General features: G+C 35.1%; 1 protein-coding gene across 7 annotated transcripts in view; it reads left to right on the top strand.

Annotated features, from left to right (window-relative positions):
- fam168a (family with sequence similarity 168 member A) overlaps window positions 1-14,977 on the top strand; it is a 38,314-nt gene extending 23,337 nt beyond the window's left edge. For 6 of the 7 annotated variants that reach the window (XM_027147678.2, XM_047822370.1, XM_027147670.2 and 3 more), the window contains 4 exons: window positions 3,595-3,737; window positions 4,789-4,969; window positions 6,350-6,480; window positions 8,051-14,977. In XM_027147678.2, coding sequence (XP_027003479.1) covers window positions 3,595-3,737; window positions 4,789-4,969; window positions 6,350-6,462 — 437 coding nt within the window. In that variant the 3' untranslated portion in view covers window positions 6,463-6,480; window positions 8,051-14,977. Of the gene's footprint in view, window positions 1-3,594; window positions 3,738-4,788; window positions 4,970-6,349; window positions 6,481-6,588; window positions 6,973-8,050 lie in introns of those variants that run through there. The other variant, XM_047822371.1, reaches the window with a different exon arrangement.
- Window positions 14,978-19,763: the final 4,786 nt, after the last annotated feature.

Below are 19,763 nucleotides of genomic sequence, written 5' to 3'. Positions count from 1 at the left end.
TATAGAAATCCTGTAGTCAACCACTCAACAATTCTTAGTAATGTCAAACATTCAGCCTCTTAGCGATTACATGTTTGTAAAAATAATGTTTTCTGCTTTTTGAAAAATAACTCAATTTCCGTAAATTTTAAATAGATCAAAATAAGTGAGTGAAGTTGTTATTAAGGATTTGTTAATTGTGGGTTATAACTGTATAATTCAGCTTTAGCATGTTCTTAGCATTTGGCTGTGTTTACTCAACACATGATGCATATTGAAGCTAGTTCTGTAAAACCCTGAGGTCTTGAAATAAATAAAAATGGTTAAAAATGCATAATATTGGATGTATGGATTAATGGATCAAATGAATGGATTAACTGGATGGATGGATATATTGATTAATGTAAATTTATCCTTTTTCTAAAACAAAAATAAAAACTTAATCATTAACAAAATCCTAGTATAGTGTATTTAACCACAGTTATTCTTTTGGCCGATGGGACTATACTTTGAGTACTGCCAAGCAGCTTGTAGTGGAATTTAAACTTTCTGATGAATAGCTGCAAGTTTGTACTGCTTAACACTGTTTACTGATGAAGCGGAGGCTAATAAATTCAGACACATGCGTGTGTGTAGACATTGAGCTCCAGTGGATGAGACGTCCTGTTCTCTTCATCCTAACAGATTGGTGAGAAGTTGTGTAGGCAGAGTTCAGGTCAGAAACACACACTGGGCATCATGTCCTGTCTGGGCATGTGTGTGAACTGCTGGGTGCGTATTAACACGTGTAGAGTCGGGCTGCCCCTATACTCAGTAACATCCATCTTTTTTTCGTCACTCTGTCTCTTAGGGCTGCTTTTGTTCTAAAATTTGGCAAGGTTTCAGTGAAACACTAGCCCTAACAGTGAGGTTAGCAGTGATCACAGAAGTGTAATCATTCTGTAATCATTCAACTCTACCCAGTAACTGACTCAAAATGATGTAGCACCTCCACAAATTTTGGAGGACTCGTGTGGTAGCCAATTTCCTTCAAAATTAGTAACTCTCAGAACTTAGCTAGTAGGTTGGAATCTGATTTAGCATATTTCTAAAACAATTCTAACAATTATATTTATGATTTTATTGCACCTCTCCAGGATTTCAATAAAAAGCAGTTAACAGAAAAATACACTATTTCTGAAGTTCACACACACACACACACACACACTTGTGAAGGCTACCACGTTGTTGTCAATGCAGCTCCTCTTTTGTTCCTCTGCAGGGTTTCAGTAGTCAATCTATACCACTCTGCTGGTGACTCAGTATACTGCTGTGGAATTCATAGCAATGTGAAAAATATTAGCCATTTTCATGTCTAGTCAATATTTAACCCTTTGAAGACCTGTTTTGTTGTTTGGCTATTGTTTAGCACCGAAAACACTTTAGCCAGATTGTCTCTGTGTATTTTTTGCCCAATCAGTAATTTTACACCACTCCTACTTACAGAATCAGTTTAACCATACACTTAAGGTGTCTGGTGTGAACATCTTTAGGGATATGGTAGGAAACCGGAGAACCCAGAGGAAACTAGACAATGGTCAATACTCCTCACTGAAGCACTGCAACAACATTTTTTTTTTACAGAATTCCTTTGCTAACCTGAGTGAAAAAATGTTAATCTTGCGAGAACTGTCTATAATGATGGTCAACGGCAGTCATCTGAAATTATGTACCATGAATCATATTCATACAATTTCAAATAAAATTTATAAACACTGGCTAAATACACTGATCTTATTACCCTCAGATCTGCCAGGATGGGTCCCCTGATTTTTTGATTTACATTGCATCAGTTATCATGAGACAACAACACTGCCCCCTTGTGGTTGGATTGTGTTTTTCTTCTGAGGACGTTCATGTGGATAAATACTGCTGTCTGTGAAAGAAATGTTCCTCATATTCAGTACATATTCTTATTACTCTATATTTATATAGAGTACTCTATATTTATACTCTATAAACAAAGGAAACACTTTGCAAGAGAAACTTAAACTGACTTTAAATACAGTATGTCTGTGCAAGTGGGGTGGCCTTGGGTTCAGTCTGTTTTCCAGTACATTACAGAGGTGTTTAGTGGAATTGAGGTCAGGGTTCTGTGCAGGACACTCAAATTCTTCGACACCAACCTTGGCAATCCATTTCAGCACAGACCTCTCTTCGTGCTGGAACAGTTTTGGGCCCAAAGTTCAATTTTGTGCTTTCATCTTTGTGGCACAGTTTGGGGTAGAACCACACATGGGTGTGACGGTCAGGTGTCTATAAACCTCCGGTTATATATTATATCTGTTTGAAATGTATCTGGTATCTGTATCTGGTTAGTGTTACTATATTGTCATTTAAACCAAAAATGGGTTTACTAGATCTTAGATCAAAGACTGAATATGTGCTACTCAAATCCTGTACTTATGGTTTTGCTAAAAAGTATTTTTCATTGTATAAACTGGTGTGTAAAGTAGGCATGGCCTCTCTGCATCTCAGTAATGGATCACTGGTTTAAATTGCTTAGAATTGCTGGATGCTTTAAATACATCTATTTTCATAGCAAGCCTAATATATTCCGGATTTTTAGAACTACTTCCCTCTCCTAATTACCAACAAAAATGTGTGTTCCTGTCTACTCCTGTGTTTTCTCAGCTGTTGTTTGACTCCCTTCTGTGACGACCAATGGTTTGTCGTGTTCAGTAAGATTTTCTTTGTTGTAAACTTGGGAATCAAACCCACCATTTGTTTAAACTGAAGGCATTAGTGAAAGTAAGCAGAACAGATAGAAATGACTCTGATATTGAGAATGAAACACATATATTTAATACCAAGAGGCTTAACATAGATTAAAGCTATGGTCAGCAAGGAACTTTGTTTGTTCTGACACTTAACAGTTTGGAAACTTGTACTTTGTTCATATAAATAGTGTAGACCACCATGTGATTCATCTCTCTCTCTCTCTCTCTCTCTCTCTCTCTCTCTCTCTCTCTCTCTCTCTCTCTCTCTTATTTCACCTTAGTTCAATTTACTGTAGATGCACAGACATCATTTTAAATTGAATAGCAAAAAGAGCAATTATAACACTAGGAACAATGTCTTTTATTCATTTTCATTTATAATGGTCTATTAGCCTGACGTTTATTATGACATTTATCATGCATTCTTGCTTAACATTGGTCAGTTGAATACAAAAGTATGGGCATACAAAGAAAGTCACAGAAATATAATTTCTTTAATTTTTTAAAACACATTAAATGTGTTTGTTTTTTTAAAGACAAACTATATGGTATAATTTAAAAAGTGTTCCTTTTTTCAAAGCAATAAAAGTATTTTCTAATGACTTGTATGTACACTGTTGAGCATCACTATTGTTATCTCTGAGCATAATTTCTTTAATTCAATGCAAAGAAAAGAATCCCTAGGACATATTTTTAATGCAACTATATTGTTATTGTTTTACATTTACCGTCATTTCTCTAGAACCCTTATTAAGGGTTATGTTGTGTTTCCCTGGGGAATAAATCTGAGGTTGTGCATATGTACAGTTATCCATTCAACAGAATTTAACAAATTTTATCTCTTTTTTCGGATCAGGCTACACCACAGGGACTCCTTATAAAGTTCCCCCGTCTCAGTCTAATGGTGCTCCTCCACCATATTCCCCCTCTCCAAACACATACCCCTCAGCCATGTACCCCATCCGCAGTGCCTACCCCCAACAGAACCTCTACACTCAGGTAAGAGAAGCCACATTGGAGTTCAATTCATCTGTAAGAATGTTCAGATTAAGATATTATTAATCACATTGCACTGGGTGATAAAGATTTCTTCCCTCAGATAGAAGCAGAACTCAGAGTGGGGGAGGAAATGGCGCAGTAGGCTAGTTTAAAGGACTAGCCGCAACATTTATGAAACTAAGATTATTGTGAACTATATACTGACAATTGACTAAATGGGTGTGGATTGATTTTTATTCCGCACCCCAGTCTAGACGTTAAAAAGCTCTAAGAAGCATTCCGTATAGACTTCCTGTGGATTCGTTAAGATTTTGGAAGTGTTCAAATATATAAGTACAAAATTAATAACAAACAAGCTCATTTAGCAAATGGGTCTACAGTGGATTGCATCATTCATATAGACAAAATGACATGTCTTTTGGGGCATTTGCCTTTATTTGTTCATTGTAAGGTATTTCTACATGAAGGCACATGTAAAAGAAGGTGTCTCTGCAAATGCAATAATCTATCACCCACAGTGCAAATTTAATAAGCCTGATATTTACTCCGAGGAATGATGATTGAATGCATAAATGAATACTAAGTGCTGGTATTAAACATGCAGAAGCTCATTTCTGCAATTTGCAGATAATATAAAACCTCATGTAAATATGTAAAAGTATGTAAAAATAAAGAGAATGTCTTTTGAAGTTATGACTAGTGCAAGTGCAGTAGTGTTGGTTTATTAGATATCTACTTCATTGAGAGCCAGTAATCTATGCATTACATGGAATAACATACTCCTATCTATTTCATATTCTGAACGGTTTGAGACATATTTGACTCACAATTGCACATATGCCTTATTTTTGGTTTACACTTTCAGATCTTTCTTTGACATTGTTAACCTTTAGTACAGGCAAAAATGTATTCAGTTTGTCCAAGATGATTATCCACTTTATTTAGAATTTTAATAAATACAACAAAATGCAATTATGTATAAATCTGATTGTAAAATTGTCTTGAAAAAAGGTCATTGTTTTGTTACATTCCTTTGCTGGTGTCTCTTTAGGGAGCCTACTACACCCAGCCTGTGTATGCTGCACAGCCCCATGTTATCCATCACACCACGGTGGTGCAGCCCAACAGCATTCCTTCTGCCCTGTACCCGGCCCCAGTGCCCCCTGTGACCCCCCGGCCCAGTGCACTTACCATGGGCATGGTGGCAGGAACCACAATGGCCATGTCTGCAGGTCAAAAATCACACACACACACACACACACACACACACACACACACACACAAGGCTTATACACTTAACTGCTGACCTGTATAAATGAGATCAAATTTTGACTTCTATAAGTTGTCCTTTACATCATAAATAGGTAGGTCTGTTAGGTCTTATGTAATAAAAATAAGATGAAATTACATAAGTTTCGTACATTGTGGCACTAATGAACAGACTACACAACAGCGATCTGGATGGATTTCATGATTAATGAAAGCAGTCATAGTAAAGCAGACTGTAAACTGTGCTGTGAAAATATCAAGAAGTGCTACTGCAAAGTCTTCCTACAATAAAAACATCACAAAGCATCTTTATGGTGTTTTAACAGCACCTTAAGTAAAGTGCGAGAGAACAGCCTTTTCTGAGCTTGCAGAGCATTAAAGGTATGGTCATTAAACATGAGTGCATGCTGCTGTGAATAAACAGTGAATGTGCAGAGAAATTGTCTCATGCTGGAGCACTGATACATTGCACACCAAGATGCTTCCTTTCTGCTTGCTCTAATGTCGGCTTAGTCAAGGTGCAATTTGTGGCACTGTTCGCTCATTTTTACACCCACTAATTTTTACGCTCATTGATATTGCTCTGCATGCACAGGACAGCTTGCTCTCAAGCTGTCTTAAAGGGTTCAAAACATTAACATAACAGTTTAATACTGAGTAGATTAGTCGTATTGGTATAAGTTTTGGTATTGTCAAACCCGATCTGAAAAATGCTTGAATGATAGATCTGTAGTCATTTACATATCAATTAAAGAGGTTTCTACTCAGTTTATGTTACTGATTCATTTTGGTATATTCCTTATGGACAGCTTCAAGTTTTTTTTTATTTACAATCGAGTGTTGTTTTATTTTAAAAATCAAATGAAAACAAAACAAATGATAATGAATTCATAAATGAAATCTACATAATTTCCTCTTCCTGAATGTTGACCATTACCCAAAACATACTTGTTCTCCGGAGTTTTAAACTTAGAGCTAGTTTATTGTAACTAAATCGCAATTGTCACCTTTAAAATCGTTAAATATCTTAAATATTTAGTTTTTAATAGCAGATGGCCACTTGAGACCACTGCTTCCTTCTCTGATCCTTAGCATGCTGGTGCTTTGATAGGTGGCACTGCTAAAATATTTACATTTTATACAACTAAGAATTAAGGGCCTTGCTGAGGGCCCAAGCAGTGGGAGCTTGGTGGACCTCGGATTTAATCTAAATACCTTCCAATCAGTAGTTCAATGCCTTAACCACTAAATTACCACATACTAGGAGGATGCAAATGGGAAGAGGGCAAAGATATAAAGATGTAAAGAGACTTAACGATAATTCATTGTGTTTGTCCAATCAGGAACTCTGTTGACCACACCCCAGCACACTCCCATTGGTCCACACCCTGTTACGGTGCCAACATATCGTGCGCAAGGAACACCTGGATACAGCTATGTGCCACCTCATTGGTAGAGCCCACCTATCAATCATGTAAGCTCATTTATCCACATGCTCTATTTTCAAATACTGTTCAGTTAGCTTTTTTGGTTCCTTATATAAGTGTGCATAGATCCAGTTTTATCCTTTCCTTCCAACTAGTGTTCCCAGTATATGCTCTGGATCTACCACAACCCAAAGTGAATCAGTTACTACAGATGAGTGAATAAATGAATTTGATCCAAATAAAAATCTTAAAGGTTGTTTATACCAAACTACTCCATGTGTATATGGCAGCCAATTGTTTTGAGCTATTATTTTACTGCACTATATATATATAGGCAAAGTGAAAATTTTACTGACCATTGAATCCATGTGTGGGCTTTCTTTAAACTTTTGCCACAAAGGTACCATGTGTTGAATATTGTAGCATTACAATTTCATTCATTCATTCATTCATTCATTTTCTATCGCTTTATCCGAACTACTCGGGTCACGGAGAGCCTGTGCCTATCCCAGGCGTCATCGGGCATCAAGGCAGGATACACCCTGGACGGAGTGCCAACCCATCACAGGGCACACACACACTCTCATTCACTCACGCAATCACACACTACGGACAATTTTCCAGAGATGCCAATCAACCTACCATGCATGTCTTTGAGACTGGGGGAGGAAACCGGAGTACCCGGAGGAAACCCCCGAGGCACGGGGAGAACATGCAAACTCCGCACACACAAGGCGGAGGCTGGAATCGAACCCCGACCCTGGAGGTGTGAGGCGAACGTGCTACCCAATAAGCCACCGTGCCCCCCATTACAAATTTCACTTAACTGGAAATAAGGGGACCAAACCCAAACGTGGTTCAAAAAAGGCTGATGTCGATGAATGTCAGTATTGTCAATGAAGAACCTCAACAGAATGCTTGTGAAAGCATTTTCTTATAATAAGAAAGATTTGAAAATTTGGTCAGTTGTTGATATACTTTTGTGTGTATATATTGTAGGTATAATGTTGGCACAATTTTCAATCTCTGATTTACCCCATTGATCAGTGGAGATTTTCAAACACACAGTACCACGTTCATGGCACCAGTGTACTAGGAATTATTAACTACTAACTATAAACCACCTTTATGTCCGTCCTTTCTTTAACATAAGATAGAGCAGCAGATAGACAGTACTAATTATTATACATACTCATTATTGTGAACCTACTAAGTTCCCTGTATGGTTTGTAGGTGAATGTGAACATAAAAATGAATGTCCAATTCAAAGTTTTCTCACCAAATAGCTGCATATTTTTCTAAATGTAATGCACAAAATAAACAGAAAACTTTCAAATGTTATGAAATTAAACCATACAAAAAAACAGTTATGTTGAATATCTTAAATATTCAAATTAGTACAAATTGACCATGTTAACTGCTCAGGCATCACTGTAATGGATTTGATCTAATATGGATCACACAAACTTGTGAAGTCCATGACAAATAATAGAAAATTCTTATAAATATTCTCAAGATTCTTAAGACACTTACTGTATCATGTGTGTGTTAAACAACATACTCACATACTCACAAACATCAGATACTCACACTTATGCTTAATTTTCTCTTAAACAGATCTGGAGTTAAACGTCGTATGCAAAATCTTCAAGTGTTACACGGGCTCTCTGTGATCAGCAGCTGCGTCTGCTGGAACAGAAGAAAATAAAAGGTCACTTTATGCATTCTTATGTCTTTTTGTAAAAGCTGCTTTTTATTTTTTTAGTTAAATTTTTTCCCTCCATTTTTTTCTAATTTAATTTCCTCTTGTGTTTTAGTCTTACTATTCCTGACCTACGTTGTTGTATAAGTTTTTTTTTTGTTTGTTTTGTTTTTATCACAATTATTAACAATCAACTCCTGCAGAAACTCCAGAATGATTTTGAAAATTACGACTTTGAAACAGTGTTTTTCTTTTCTTTTCTTTTTTATTGTTGTTGTTGTTAATGTTGATCCATTTTCCCTGTTGAGTGGGAATGTACATTGCACCATGCTCATCATCATGTCTGTCATGCCAAATATTATCCTTTACATTTGTGTAGATTTGTTCTTTTCAGATTCCCTTTTCAGAAGGGCTGAGACGGGTTTCTGCGTTTCGGGTTTCGATTTCACACCAGTTCCTTCTGTTCATCTTCTATTGTTGACAACAAGGGTGTCTTCCAGCTTGTAGCAGTTTATTAGGAACATTTGTAATAAGTTTAGCAGTGCATAGGGCAGCTTGACATGGTTCAAACTTCATTAGGATGTCGAGCACTTACACTAAGCTCGGTTATTCACTTAATATAGGACTCCGGTTTCTTTATTTATTGGATATTCTGGATAGAGCAAGCTTCTAAATTATGACATGCATATTATAGTTCTATAGATGCATGTGATGTGCAGATATGTGCTCTTGCAAAGTTTTGCAGATGCGCATTTAAGCTGAAACACCTGCCAGCACACAGTCTCAGTCGAGGCAAGTATAAATGGCACTTAGGTTAAAGGATCAGGGTCACATTTCATTGTAATGTTAAATACATGCCGAGGACAGAGGACGTTCGGGATTGACAGGGTCCGGATTTAGAATTCAGGATCTCTAAATTACAGTGGAGCATAAGTATGAAACACATTGACAAACCAAATACGAAACAGCAAATCAGCAAACATCAGCATTGTTTAAGGAAAGGTCCTTATTGTACATCACATGCACTTTTCTGGTTGGCTACAGCACATATCATATGAAGAGACAGCAGAAAGAAGATAATTCATTAGATGAAAAATTTCTACTGATGCTTTAAATTAAATTTTTTTCTATTTACCAAGTGTACTCGTATATCTTGTCAATTTTGCATAACATTAATATGAATACCCAAAAAAATGAACCCTTAAAGGAACCTTAGTTGTTCAAGCAAAAGAATTACTCCACACTACAGTAACTAGCAAAACTTTGCATCAAATACCGTAGCTAAGATGACAATTTTTTTTTAATTTTGTTCGGTTTTTGGTTTGCCAATGTGTTTCACATTTAGAAAACTGGATTTAAAAGGATTTTTATCATGCATTATACTGCATTTGGAACAAAGCAGTAATTATGGCCGTTGAACTCTGAGTTCAACTGAAAAGTTGACAAATAATTATTCAGTTTTTTGCTTGCTGGCATGCACGCTTCAGTATTTTAAGTGTTCTAACAGAATGTGGTTTAAATAGGTTACTATAAAACTGATGCCCATTTACCTTTTCTAAAATTCATTTTATCTTCCTATTTGTTTTGCTCTAAATTGTATTCATTTAACAAATCGACAATATCAATCATTGACTATCCAACATTGCAGGCAGTTTATGGAAATCCCGATTTGTTTGTAACTGTGCCAGAATCCGAGAGGATGATTTTGTATTCTGGATGTAGAACAATTGGCAGATTTTTATGTGGGTCAGATGGGTGTGACTTTTAGCTCATACAAGTCTTTATTTTTGTGTTTTTAAGAAACACAAATGTAAAATCATAAACCTCGGAAGATGTTGTTAACTAGCATTGAATGATATTAATATTTAAAAATATATCCTCATAAATCCTATCAGTGTATCTCATGTTTCAAGTCTATGAACTTTTTATAAATTTGACTCTTGTTTTTTTTCTTAGATTTTAAATAAAAGTACAGTACTATTTGCTTTAGATCAGACGGCATTCATGGCACTCTGTGTGCTGTTTTAAGAAGTTAAATACGTGAAAAACAAAAAAACCTTAAACTTAATAAATTTCTGTTGTTAGCTTTTTGTTCATTCATGAGCTTTTGCTGCTTGGACAGAGCTAACAAAATATGATTTTTTTGGTGACTTAATTAGTGAAATGCAACACTCAATGTCACTCCTATTTTCATATATGGCTTTCAATCCACGCCCACTCAATGTATATTCAGTGTCTATTTCCCTATATAATCCACATGTCCATATATGGAGACAAAGATGCACCTTCTGTTGTGCAGGCAGTCCTTTTTGACACTGTTGTTGTGCACTGACACAGAAAATGACTTTGCCACTTCCTAGTGTGAATGTACATTGAGAACAAGTAAGGCAGAGAAAAAAGCATGAAGGTGGCCAGTTGAGAAATCCCCATCTTCCTCTGTGAACGTTTGGGTCGTGAGGCCTCGCTGCATGGATTTGAGAAGTACTTGTTAAATGCAATAATTAAAACTGCCATGGCGTATAACAACACCGAAAGAGAGAATGTTGTGAACCCTAATCCCTTGTAATCTATGAACGAACTACAGTACATATCAGTTTTTATGAAATAATATCAGCCTATTAACACAGATACGTAATAATCAAATATACGGTACACTATTTAATGATCTACTAAAAGAAGACAAGTATATACTACGGTACCCATTAGGTTTGATTAGGAATGTGTCGATATTCAGTTTTTGAATGATGATTATTTAGGGCAGCCATTGCAAATATTACTTTGTTATTGTAGCATGATATTGTAGCTCTTTGGCTAGCATGATTTTTTTTATTTCCGAAGAACAGAAGGACTTTTAATTGGAGGAAACTGATAGCTAATATGGGCAGCACACATGCTCTTAAATGGATAAAACAGGGTTACTGATGATATCCTGAAGTGCTTTGCAAAGAATTTTGCTGTCTTCTGTTCTGAAGGCATCTACCACAGTAGCCACAAATTTTAAATGATCTGATTTGGTAGAATTTTAAAAGGAATAAAGCTGAGGAACAACCTCGAACAGCAGAAGCTTCTATTCTGGTGATGAGTGCAAATAGATCACTATTAGCTGACTAATATAGGTAACTATGCCCCATGCCACTAAGCTGCCACTTTTGCTGAAACTTTGCTGACCCTGCACTCTGGTTCCAATTTCTGAACAAGTTGGGATATACTAAGAAAAATATTTCACCGTGCTACAATGTATACATGACAAATAAAAGCTGCTTCTCGTAACTAAGGCTAAATTGCATATTAATTAGCTCTGAATGATACTTGCAGAAGCTAGCAAACTGTTTTTGACTACAGAATTATTTTTGACTGTATATGACCAGAAAAAAAAGTGGTAAACTTACTCTGCAGGAGAGACAGCAAGTTGAAACTTTAATGGAAATCTGTTCCAGCAAACAGATTTATGGGAATGCAGTGCTGGTCTCACAAAAATGAAAGAATAAGACAGGCTTCGTGTTGAGAGTACATAAATGCTGCCTAACTTAGTAGCTGACTTTCAACAGAAATGTATTTCCTGTGTGGAATATTGGGGTTTATCATATTATTGATTATCGGCACATCCCTAATCATGGAAAAAATATTATTCTCAGTAAACACATTTATCATTTAGGCTACTCAACCATTACTTGATATATGTTAATCTGAATAAGAAGACTGACAGAGATTATATAAAGCATAAAGACACTCAGACACTGAGAGAATTTTTTTAGTAGAGCCTTTGAGAAACATTCCTTTATCCTAAAGGAGACAGTGAGAGGAAGAAAACTTGCACAAGATTGAACTGAACTGCTTTCCACTTTTATTCTTGTACAAGGGTGGCAGCATAGGACAATCTGTCAAAATTCTTCAGAATAAAGATTTGTTTTTGTTTTTTTGTTTTTGTTGTTTTTTTTTACTGTATCCCACTCACAACCAACCATGTCAACTCTATACACTTGCAAAAATGTAAAAGTAAAAAAAATAAATGTTGTTAATTGAAGCATTTAAACATTCCATAATAGCGGATATGCTGTACATGTTAACAGTCATCAGTGTTAAGCAACTGTTTTAAACTGAGGTTACTAGAAAGCATATGCAGGATATAAATATGTCATGTATAGGGATGTGGAGTATTCGAATGCCCATGTATAAATCATTTATGTCTTAGTTTTCATTCACTCGCAGATTATATAGTGCCTTGCATAAGTATCCCCACCCCTCATAGAATTTTACCGCATTTTGAAGTGCAATTCGACCAAATTTACTGAAATGGAATTTTGAAGGGAAAAAAAACACCTTTGGTTGCAAATAATTAAATTCAAACTTATTTGTATAGGGCTTTTTAAAATTGACATTGTCTCAAAGCAGATTTACACAACAAGTAAAGCAGAAAGTTATCTGGAATAGTATCATCATTTGCCAGCTGGATTCTGATATTCCTGTCCTGTTCTTATTGGTAAATTTGCTTAACTTCTGTCGGATTGAATGGAAGATTGATGTTAACGAAAAGTTCTTTTTTAAGTCTTGGGATCTAGTTTGAGGTTTTGACTAGTCTATTCTAACACCTTCAGGTTCTTAGTATTTTAGCATTGAACCATTCCACAATAGGTTTTGGTTCATTGTCCTGTTTGGAGGTTAACCCACTGCCCCAGACTAAACATGCTTTCCTCTCAGATTGGCTTGAATTTGACTCAAAATATTTTTCTTTAACCCTGACCCATTTTTCCTGTTTCAGTAGCATGAGCTGTTTTGTGTAGATGGCATATAATCCCAATAAATACTTATGCAAGGTAATGTATTACACAAATTACAACTGTGGTTGTATAAAATGTATTCATCCACTGAGATTTCCAATCATTCTTCCCATAAAGGCCAAAGTGGTTGTAGCCTTCAATTCATTATATTCTCTGTATTACATCAGTCAATCATACAAACCCATGCGCCATTAGAGGCAGGAAAAACGATTAATTGTAGTGAAAAATGAGACTCGATCCTGCTAGCAGGTTTTTATGCAGCTAGCAGGTTTTCTGCTACAGCTGTTAACTTACTTAGTTGGTCAGATTGTCAGTTTATACTAGTCTGCTTGTACAAACAGTTTCTGAATGAGCCTTGTTAAGCTACAGGCAGTTTAAATGCAGGCTGATGCTAATGCTACTAACATGAACTGACTAAGTTTAGATGGTAAATAAGCAAAAGGCATTTGGTAAGGAATATTTTCATATTATTTAAGCAAAGTGTTTGGTAAGATATAGAATTTTTTTTTGTCATTGTTAGCTTGCCATTGAATTGGGACAACTGACAAGTTTTCATTTAACAAATGTAGTCCTAGTATTAAATACTTCATATATACAGTGCCCTCCAGAATTATTAGCACCCCTAATTATTAGACTGGGAAAAACACAAAAGTGTCATAAGTTTGAATCCCTTATTTAAACCTGTTTAACATATTTTGTTCATTGGTACAATTTCTTCTGCAAAATGTTTTCAAAAATATTGTCCAGTTAATATTTTGTGAGCCTCTTTCTGTAATATCTAACGAAGTTGGAGACAATTAAAGGGATAGAGGCGTAATGCTCCCAAGTTTTTCCAGAATGACACTGTTTGCATTTTTTTCAAATATTCCTTAGAGGTGTCACTAATTTCAGTACAAAGATTCTTCGGAGAAAATGCTATTTTTTTTTTTATTTTATTATTTTTTTTATAAAAAAAAACAATAAGTTTCTCTTATTGTTTGAGTAAAATTTTAATTGTTGTGAGTCTTTTTTTAAAGCTACTAGTTCTAAAGGGCATTGTAAATATTTCAAGTAGATCTTGGTCTTTCCTTCTGTCACTTTCTCCTTTTCAATATGAAAGTCCATTAACCCTTCTAGTCTTAATAACAGTATTATGGCAGTGAAATATTGATACCATCAGAACAAATCAGATTTGTAACGCAAGACTTAATGCAATCAATGCAATTTAAAGCTATTAATCAGTTCATTGTTTGAGGTTGCTCCTGAAATGGAAGTCGAACCTCTTGCATCTAAAATGTAGGATTTAGAAGAGTTTTTTTTTTTGTTGTTGTTGCTATTTTTACACTAATGAAAGTTAGATTTGAAAGTAAACGAGTCCACATTTACCTGTAATTATTGCGCTTTTACCATAAGTGTTATTTAAGTTTTATTAATGATTGATGTTCCTTTTATTCTTAAGTAGATGATCAGGAGTGTGGTGCCTAACCGTGTGAGGGACATTTCAGAGCACAGGCCTGTAAACCGTCTCATCCTCTTATTTATTCTAGTGCTTTGCTGTCTTTATATTGGCCTGCTTCAAGAAAAAATGCGATATACTTAAATGATCAGATAGCTGAACACACAGGGGGTGTTCCTATTAAAAAAAATTGCTTTCTTTATATTATACTAAAAATGTCCAAATGTTATAGTTATGGTTTGGATATTATAGCATGGTGTTAAATTATATCAATTGTTTCATGTTTACGCTTGCTCATAGAACAGAATCATATGTTACATCTTCATTTAAAACAACACTGCCCAAAAACTTTAGAGAATACTTCACACTCTGACACCAGTTAGGATGAATTAAATACTCCTTTAATTGCTCCTAAATAGTGACAAGATTTGTGTCCACAATGTATTACATACTTTAACTTAATTGAGCCATCATCTAACATCATCTGCATATGCCTCATCTTCTGTTTTTTTTTTTTTTTTGTTTGTTTGTTTTTTTTGCTGTTAAAGCTGAATACTGAAGGGGAAACTCATCGTCTTCCAAATACACACCAAGGATAAGAACATTTTGATCATTCTTTTTGGTAAAAACCTTACATTCTCATCTGTTCATCAGTTTTGTAGCAGTTGTTACATACCTATCAATAAAATTGACCTGAATGCTCTTACAAGGTGATGAGACCCGTTTCAGGCCTGTGATATGAAGTGTAAATATGTTTTTATTATTTTTATGGGTTTTTTATCATTTATTTTGGAAGATCGATTAGTGATCTCAGTGACAGAATTATGCCAAGTTTGTAATTGTATAATATTTACTGTAAGATGTAGAACGTTCAATAACTATTAAAAATTTTCCCAAAAAAAAAAAAGCTTGTTTTTTCTTCTTTTTTCCCTTGCTCTTATACATGAGTGACTATGCTTAGTTAGAAGTGTGGTTCATTCAGTGTGGTTCACACAGTTCCAGGTTCTCTGGTTGCCTCCCAACTCCAACAAGCATAGCAGGAGGTGGACTGATGACTGTAATTTTCCTTTAGGTGTGAATAAGTGTGTGAATGTGTGTGGTGCCCTACGATGGAAATGATTGTATTCCTGATTCATGCCTAGTGTAGTGCAATTAGTAGATGAATAAAAAAATAAACAAATGCATGAATGATTGAATGAATGGAAAGACCTGCCTCAAATGCTATTTCATTGTATACATTATTAAAATAGCACTTTTAAGATTTCTTAATAATTCTCACTTTTATACGAATACTTGTCTAAAATATCCTATAGGGATATCCTGTAGGGCCTACAGGCAGGCTGCTGTGGTTAAGTCTCATTAAGAAGTCCAAGGATCTGTTACTGACAGTGAAGCAAGCTATCAGTAGGCTGAAATTTTTAAACTTGTCCTTTAGAGCTTTAAAAGCTGTTGAGCTCCCTCTAGGAGGCAGGTGTCTCTGTGCCAACTGTCAAGAGGAGTCATCAGCAGAGTAAATACAAGGTTTCAGCACAAGATAGAAACCACTGGTCCCTCAATAAGACCAGATGAATTTTTGGGGGGAAAATAATAAACTAAAAATCCAATACAGTTCTGGAAAAACTGGTCTGTAATTCCTACATCATCCATTAGGAGGATTTAAATTTAAGTGTGAAAGTCTGTAGTTTTTAGTGAAAATACTAGTTCAGCGCACATGACCCATATTAATCACATCTAGGCATGGACTGCATTTCACTTTTAGGTTGGAGAAACAAAGAAACGAAATATGTTGAATCACAATTGGAAAGCGGTCTTAAATGAATAAACTGGAATGCATGGGACACATAATAAAAATGTATTTAGTTTCTTTTCTGAAATGTTGCATATGAAACACTTTGTTGCATAAGTGGAATGGTATTTCTGTGCATTAATTGCACTGCATGACAATGTGTCAAAATGATCACATATCGGCATGTTTCACTTCTCTCTTATAACCTTAGACTTCCTGAATGAAGAAAACGACACCAAAAGAAAGTCTAAAGAAAGAAGAACTAAAAGTTGCAAGCCCTTCCATTCATTTTCTGTATTGGTTATACTATGCAGGGTTGCAAAGAACCTGGAGCCCATTCTAGGGGACTTGGCCAAACACACATACAATGTACAATTTAAAGATGACAATTAGCATCTTACCACACTGTGTATATATTTAGATATGTAAACTTTTGATCAGGGATGGTTAGGTGATTTCAGTTTTCATTATCATTCTAGTTATCATTAGGTTTTAAAAGGAAAAATCAGTCATATTTTTCAAAAAACTGACAATGTGTCATACAATGCGTGATATATGTGTGTGTGTGTGTGTGTGTGTGTGTGTGTGTGTGTGTGTGTGTGTGTGTGTATATATATATATGCTGCTTAAACATTATGCATTTGTAAAAAATCCATAAAAGTAAAAGTCACCAGTGTAATTATGCATCATATCATACAGATGAAGAAGAACAGTTAACATTTTGGTTGCTTGTCAAGCACCTTTACTCATTTCTAAAATAGAAATCGTGACCATTAATTTCCTTAAGCATGGTCTACTGTACTCAAATTTGCCACTTCCTCTAATTGAGTACAATATATATTTGTCTTGTAACTGAAACAGAGTCTGTAATTCTTTTATCTACAGTCTTAACTTGATTGCCCTCTGAGTGACCCTCCTTTTAATAAAACACTCATATATTATGTAAAATTACATTAGGACCAAGAGAGCAGTCAGTCCATGATTACAAAAAGTATGGTCTATGGTGGAATATTTGATGAATAGTTTTCTACTTCTAATTATTTTTTATTAAATTTTGCAGACATATACAGTGTATTACCTCAGTTACAAAATTATATAGGACGTCTGTTAAGAGAAGAAACACGATAATAATAATAATAATAATTATAAAATAATAATAATAATAATAATAATAATAATAATAATAAATTGTTTTAAAAAATAATTAATTAATACATAATAAAGGGTCTCAAGAGTCGTCCTCCAATAAGAAGGGCCAGATGATACTGTGGGGTTCTCAATAAAACCCAGTATAGGGCTCCAGATTTTATAAAAGTATCTTAATGATGCTTTGAAAGAGTGCCTGATTTTTTCGAGGTGGATGCATTGCAATAGCTCTCGTATCCAATCCTTATGTGATGGTGAGGAATCGTTTCAATTTGAGGAGAATGAATTGCATAGCCAACAAGGTGGTAAAAGCAGTGATGTCACGTATTGTTGGATGGTACAGCTGGAGCGGGGGAAAGGCCAAACATAACTGTCAATGCGTTAGGGGCAATGGTGGTTTTAAGGGCCTGTGAGAGTGTTCCAAAAATGACTGAAAAACTTGTTCTTAATAGTTTCTTGAACTAAGAAGGGGTGCTTAGGAACCACATAGCGATGGAGGATGTAATCATGCACTCAGCAACCAATCAGATTCAAGAATTCAACAGTGCTATGGTTGAAAGGAATCAGTAATTTCATTTTTTTTCAAATGGTGAATGAGAAAAAATCTAAAAAGATGACATCAAATGGATTAAAATTCTTTTCAAAGTGCTATCTTGACATAACTTTTGTTGCAGTAGTGAAGCAACATTATTAGGCATGTCTGCACTGCTGGAAAGCATGTTTCACTTCTCTCTTACAGTCTAGGCTTCCTGGATGAAGAAAGATACTACTAACCAAAAAGTGTAACACTCTCATGACTATCAGTTTTGTCAATTGTGGCACAAACTAAAAATATTCAATTTACCATATTTTATATATATATATACTGTACCATCTCTCTGTCTTCCGGTCTAATAGTACTCATAGCCGCATCAGTTAGCAAACAGCAAGCGGCAACATGCATGAGTACCTCTTTAGGAAGGTTAAAGGTCAAGTTTTTGACCTTTGGGTCTTAAACAAAACCACTGTTCTGTAAACAGTGAAAGATGCTGAATTAAAAGGATCTGAACATGATCTAACATGAAGGAATAACATGCAATACAATATCTAAATGATTATATATTTACATCGCTCCAACATCAATGCAGCAATAGGAAAGTTAAATCATCTGCCAGATGGAACAAAACATTATAAAAGATGGAACAAAACATTATAAAAGACTGTTCAAGAAAGTCTTAGGCAAGACCATGTTCAATGATTCAGTGATTTCCACCAAGTTAACATCTGTACTTAGCAAATGCTACTTAAAGCAGAAATAATAAGAAACATATGAAAAGCACATTTATTTTCAGTTCAAATGAGTCAGAACAAACAGTTTGAAATTATAGTGTTAATGTTTAAGCCATGCAGTAATATTTTTCTTTTTGAATGATTATTGTAGTTACATAGTATTTGACATGGCAGTGTGTGGGAGAGGGAAGTGTTTTTGTAAAATAAAAAGCTATGTTATCAGTCATTATACTTCATGATCTGTTTGAACATGTTTAACATTTTTGCTTGGGGTTAAACTGCTTGCAAAACGACTTTGGGCTATTACGCAGATCAATATTCAATCATTTTTAATTCTATAACTGGATCCAAAGACAAAATGGTTTGTCAGTGATATGCAAAATATATAACATATAGCCCAAAGTTAAGTAAAAATTATTTGCATTTCTGATAAGTGCTTTTATCATTTGAGATGCATTTTGATTATTGTGGTTTTGTTTAAGACACATGTTGAGTTTTAAAATGTAAAAAGGGACAGGTTGGTTAAATGATCACTTCTGGTGATCTTTACAGTGGATTGTTTAATGCAGAAACACTGGAATTATTTGTTTACAATGTGATCATTTTTACCTCAGATTTTTCCTAACATTATATTTTGAGAATTGCTGTAGAAAATTAAGAACAATGGATTCCAGATAAGTGTTATAAATTCTTTAATGCAAAAAAGTAATTCACAGCTACAGTATAAACGTTTGTGGACACCTGACCAACAGTTGATGAAGTATGTGTGCGCCTTCCGCTAAGTTAGAAGCACACATTTGTACATTTGGATTTCTTTGTATGTTGCAGAATTCCGTTTAAATTCCCTTCATTGCAACTAAGAGGCCCAAACCTGTTTTAGCATAACAATGCCCCTGAGTACAAATCAAGCTCCATGAAGACAAGTTTGGACCTGAAGAACTCAAATGGCCTTTACAGAGCACTGACCTCAATCCCAGTGAACATCTTTGGGATGAACCGGAAGACTGACTGCACCCAAGGCAACTATTCCATGTATTTGTCTGTCCAAACTTGCGCTTTTCACTACATTGCCTATTACATCAAATTCAAAGAGATAGAAAGTAAGTAAACATCTGATGGAGACAATGCAGACAAAAGAGTTTTGCAGTCATCAGATTTATCTACATTAATGTAGTAATAGCAACAATCTGGAATGGGATGTTCAACAAACACAA

Source organism: Tachysurus fulvidraco, chromosome 13, assembly GCF_022655615.1.
Source record: "Tachysurus fulvidraco isolate hzauxx_2018 chromosome 13, HZAU_PFXX_2.0, whole genome shotgun sequence".
Lineage (NCBI taxonomy): Eukaryota > Metazoa > Chordata > Actinopteri > Siluriformes > Bagridae > Tachysurus > Tachysurus fulvidraco.
This window is presented reverse-complemented; position numbering and strand designations above follow the sequence as displayed.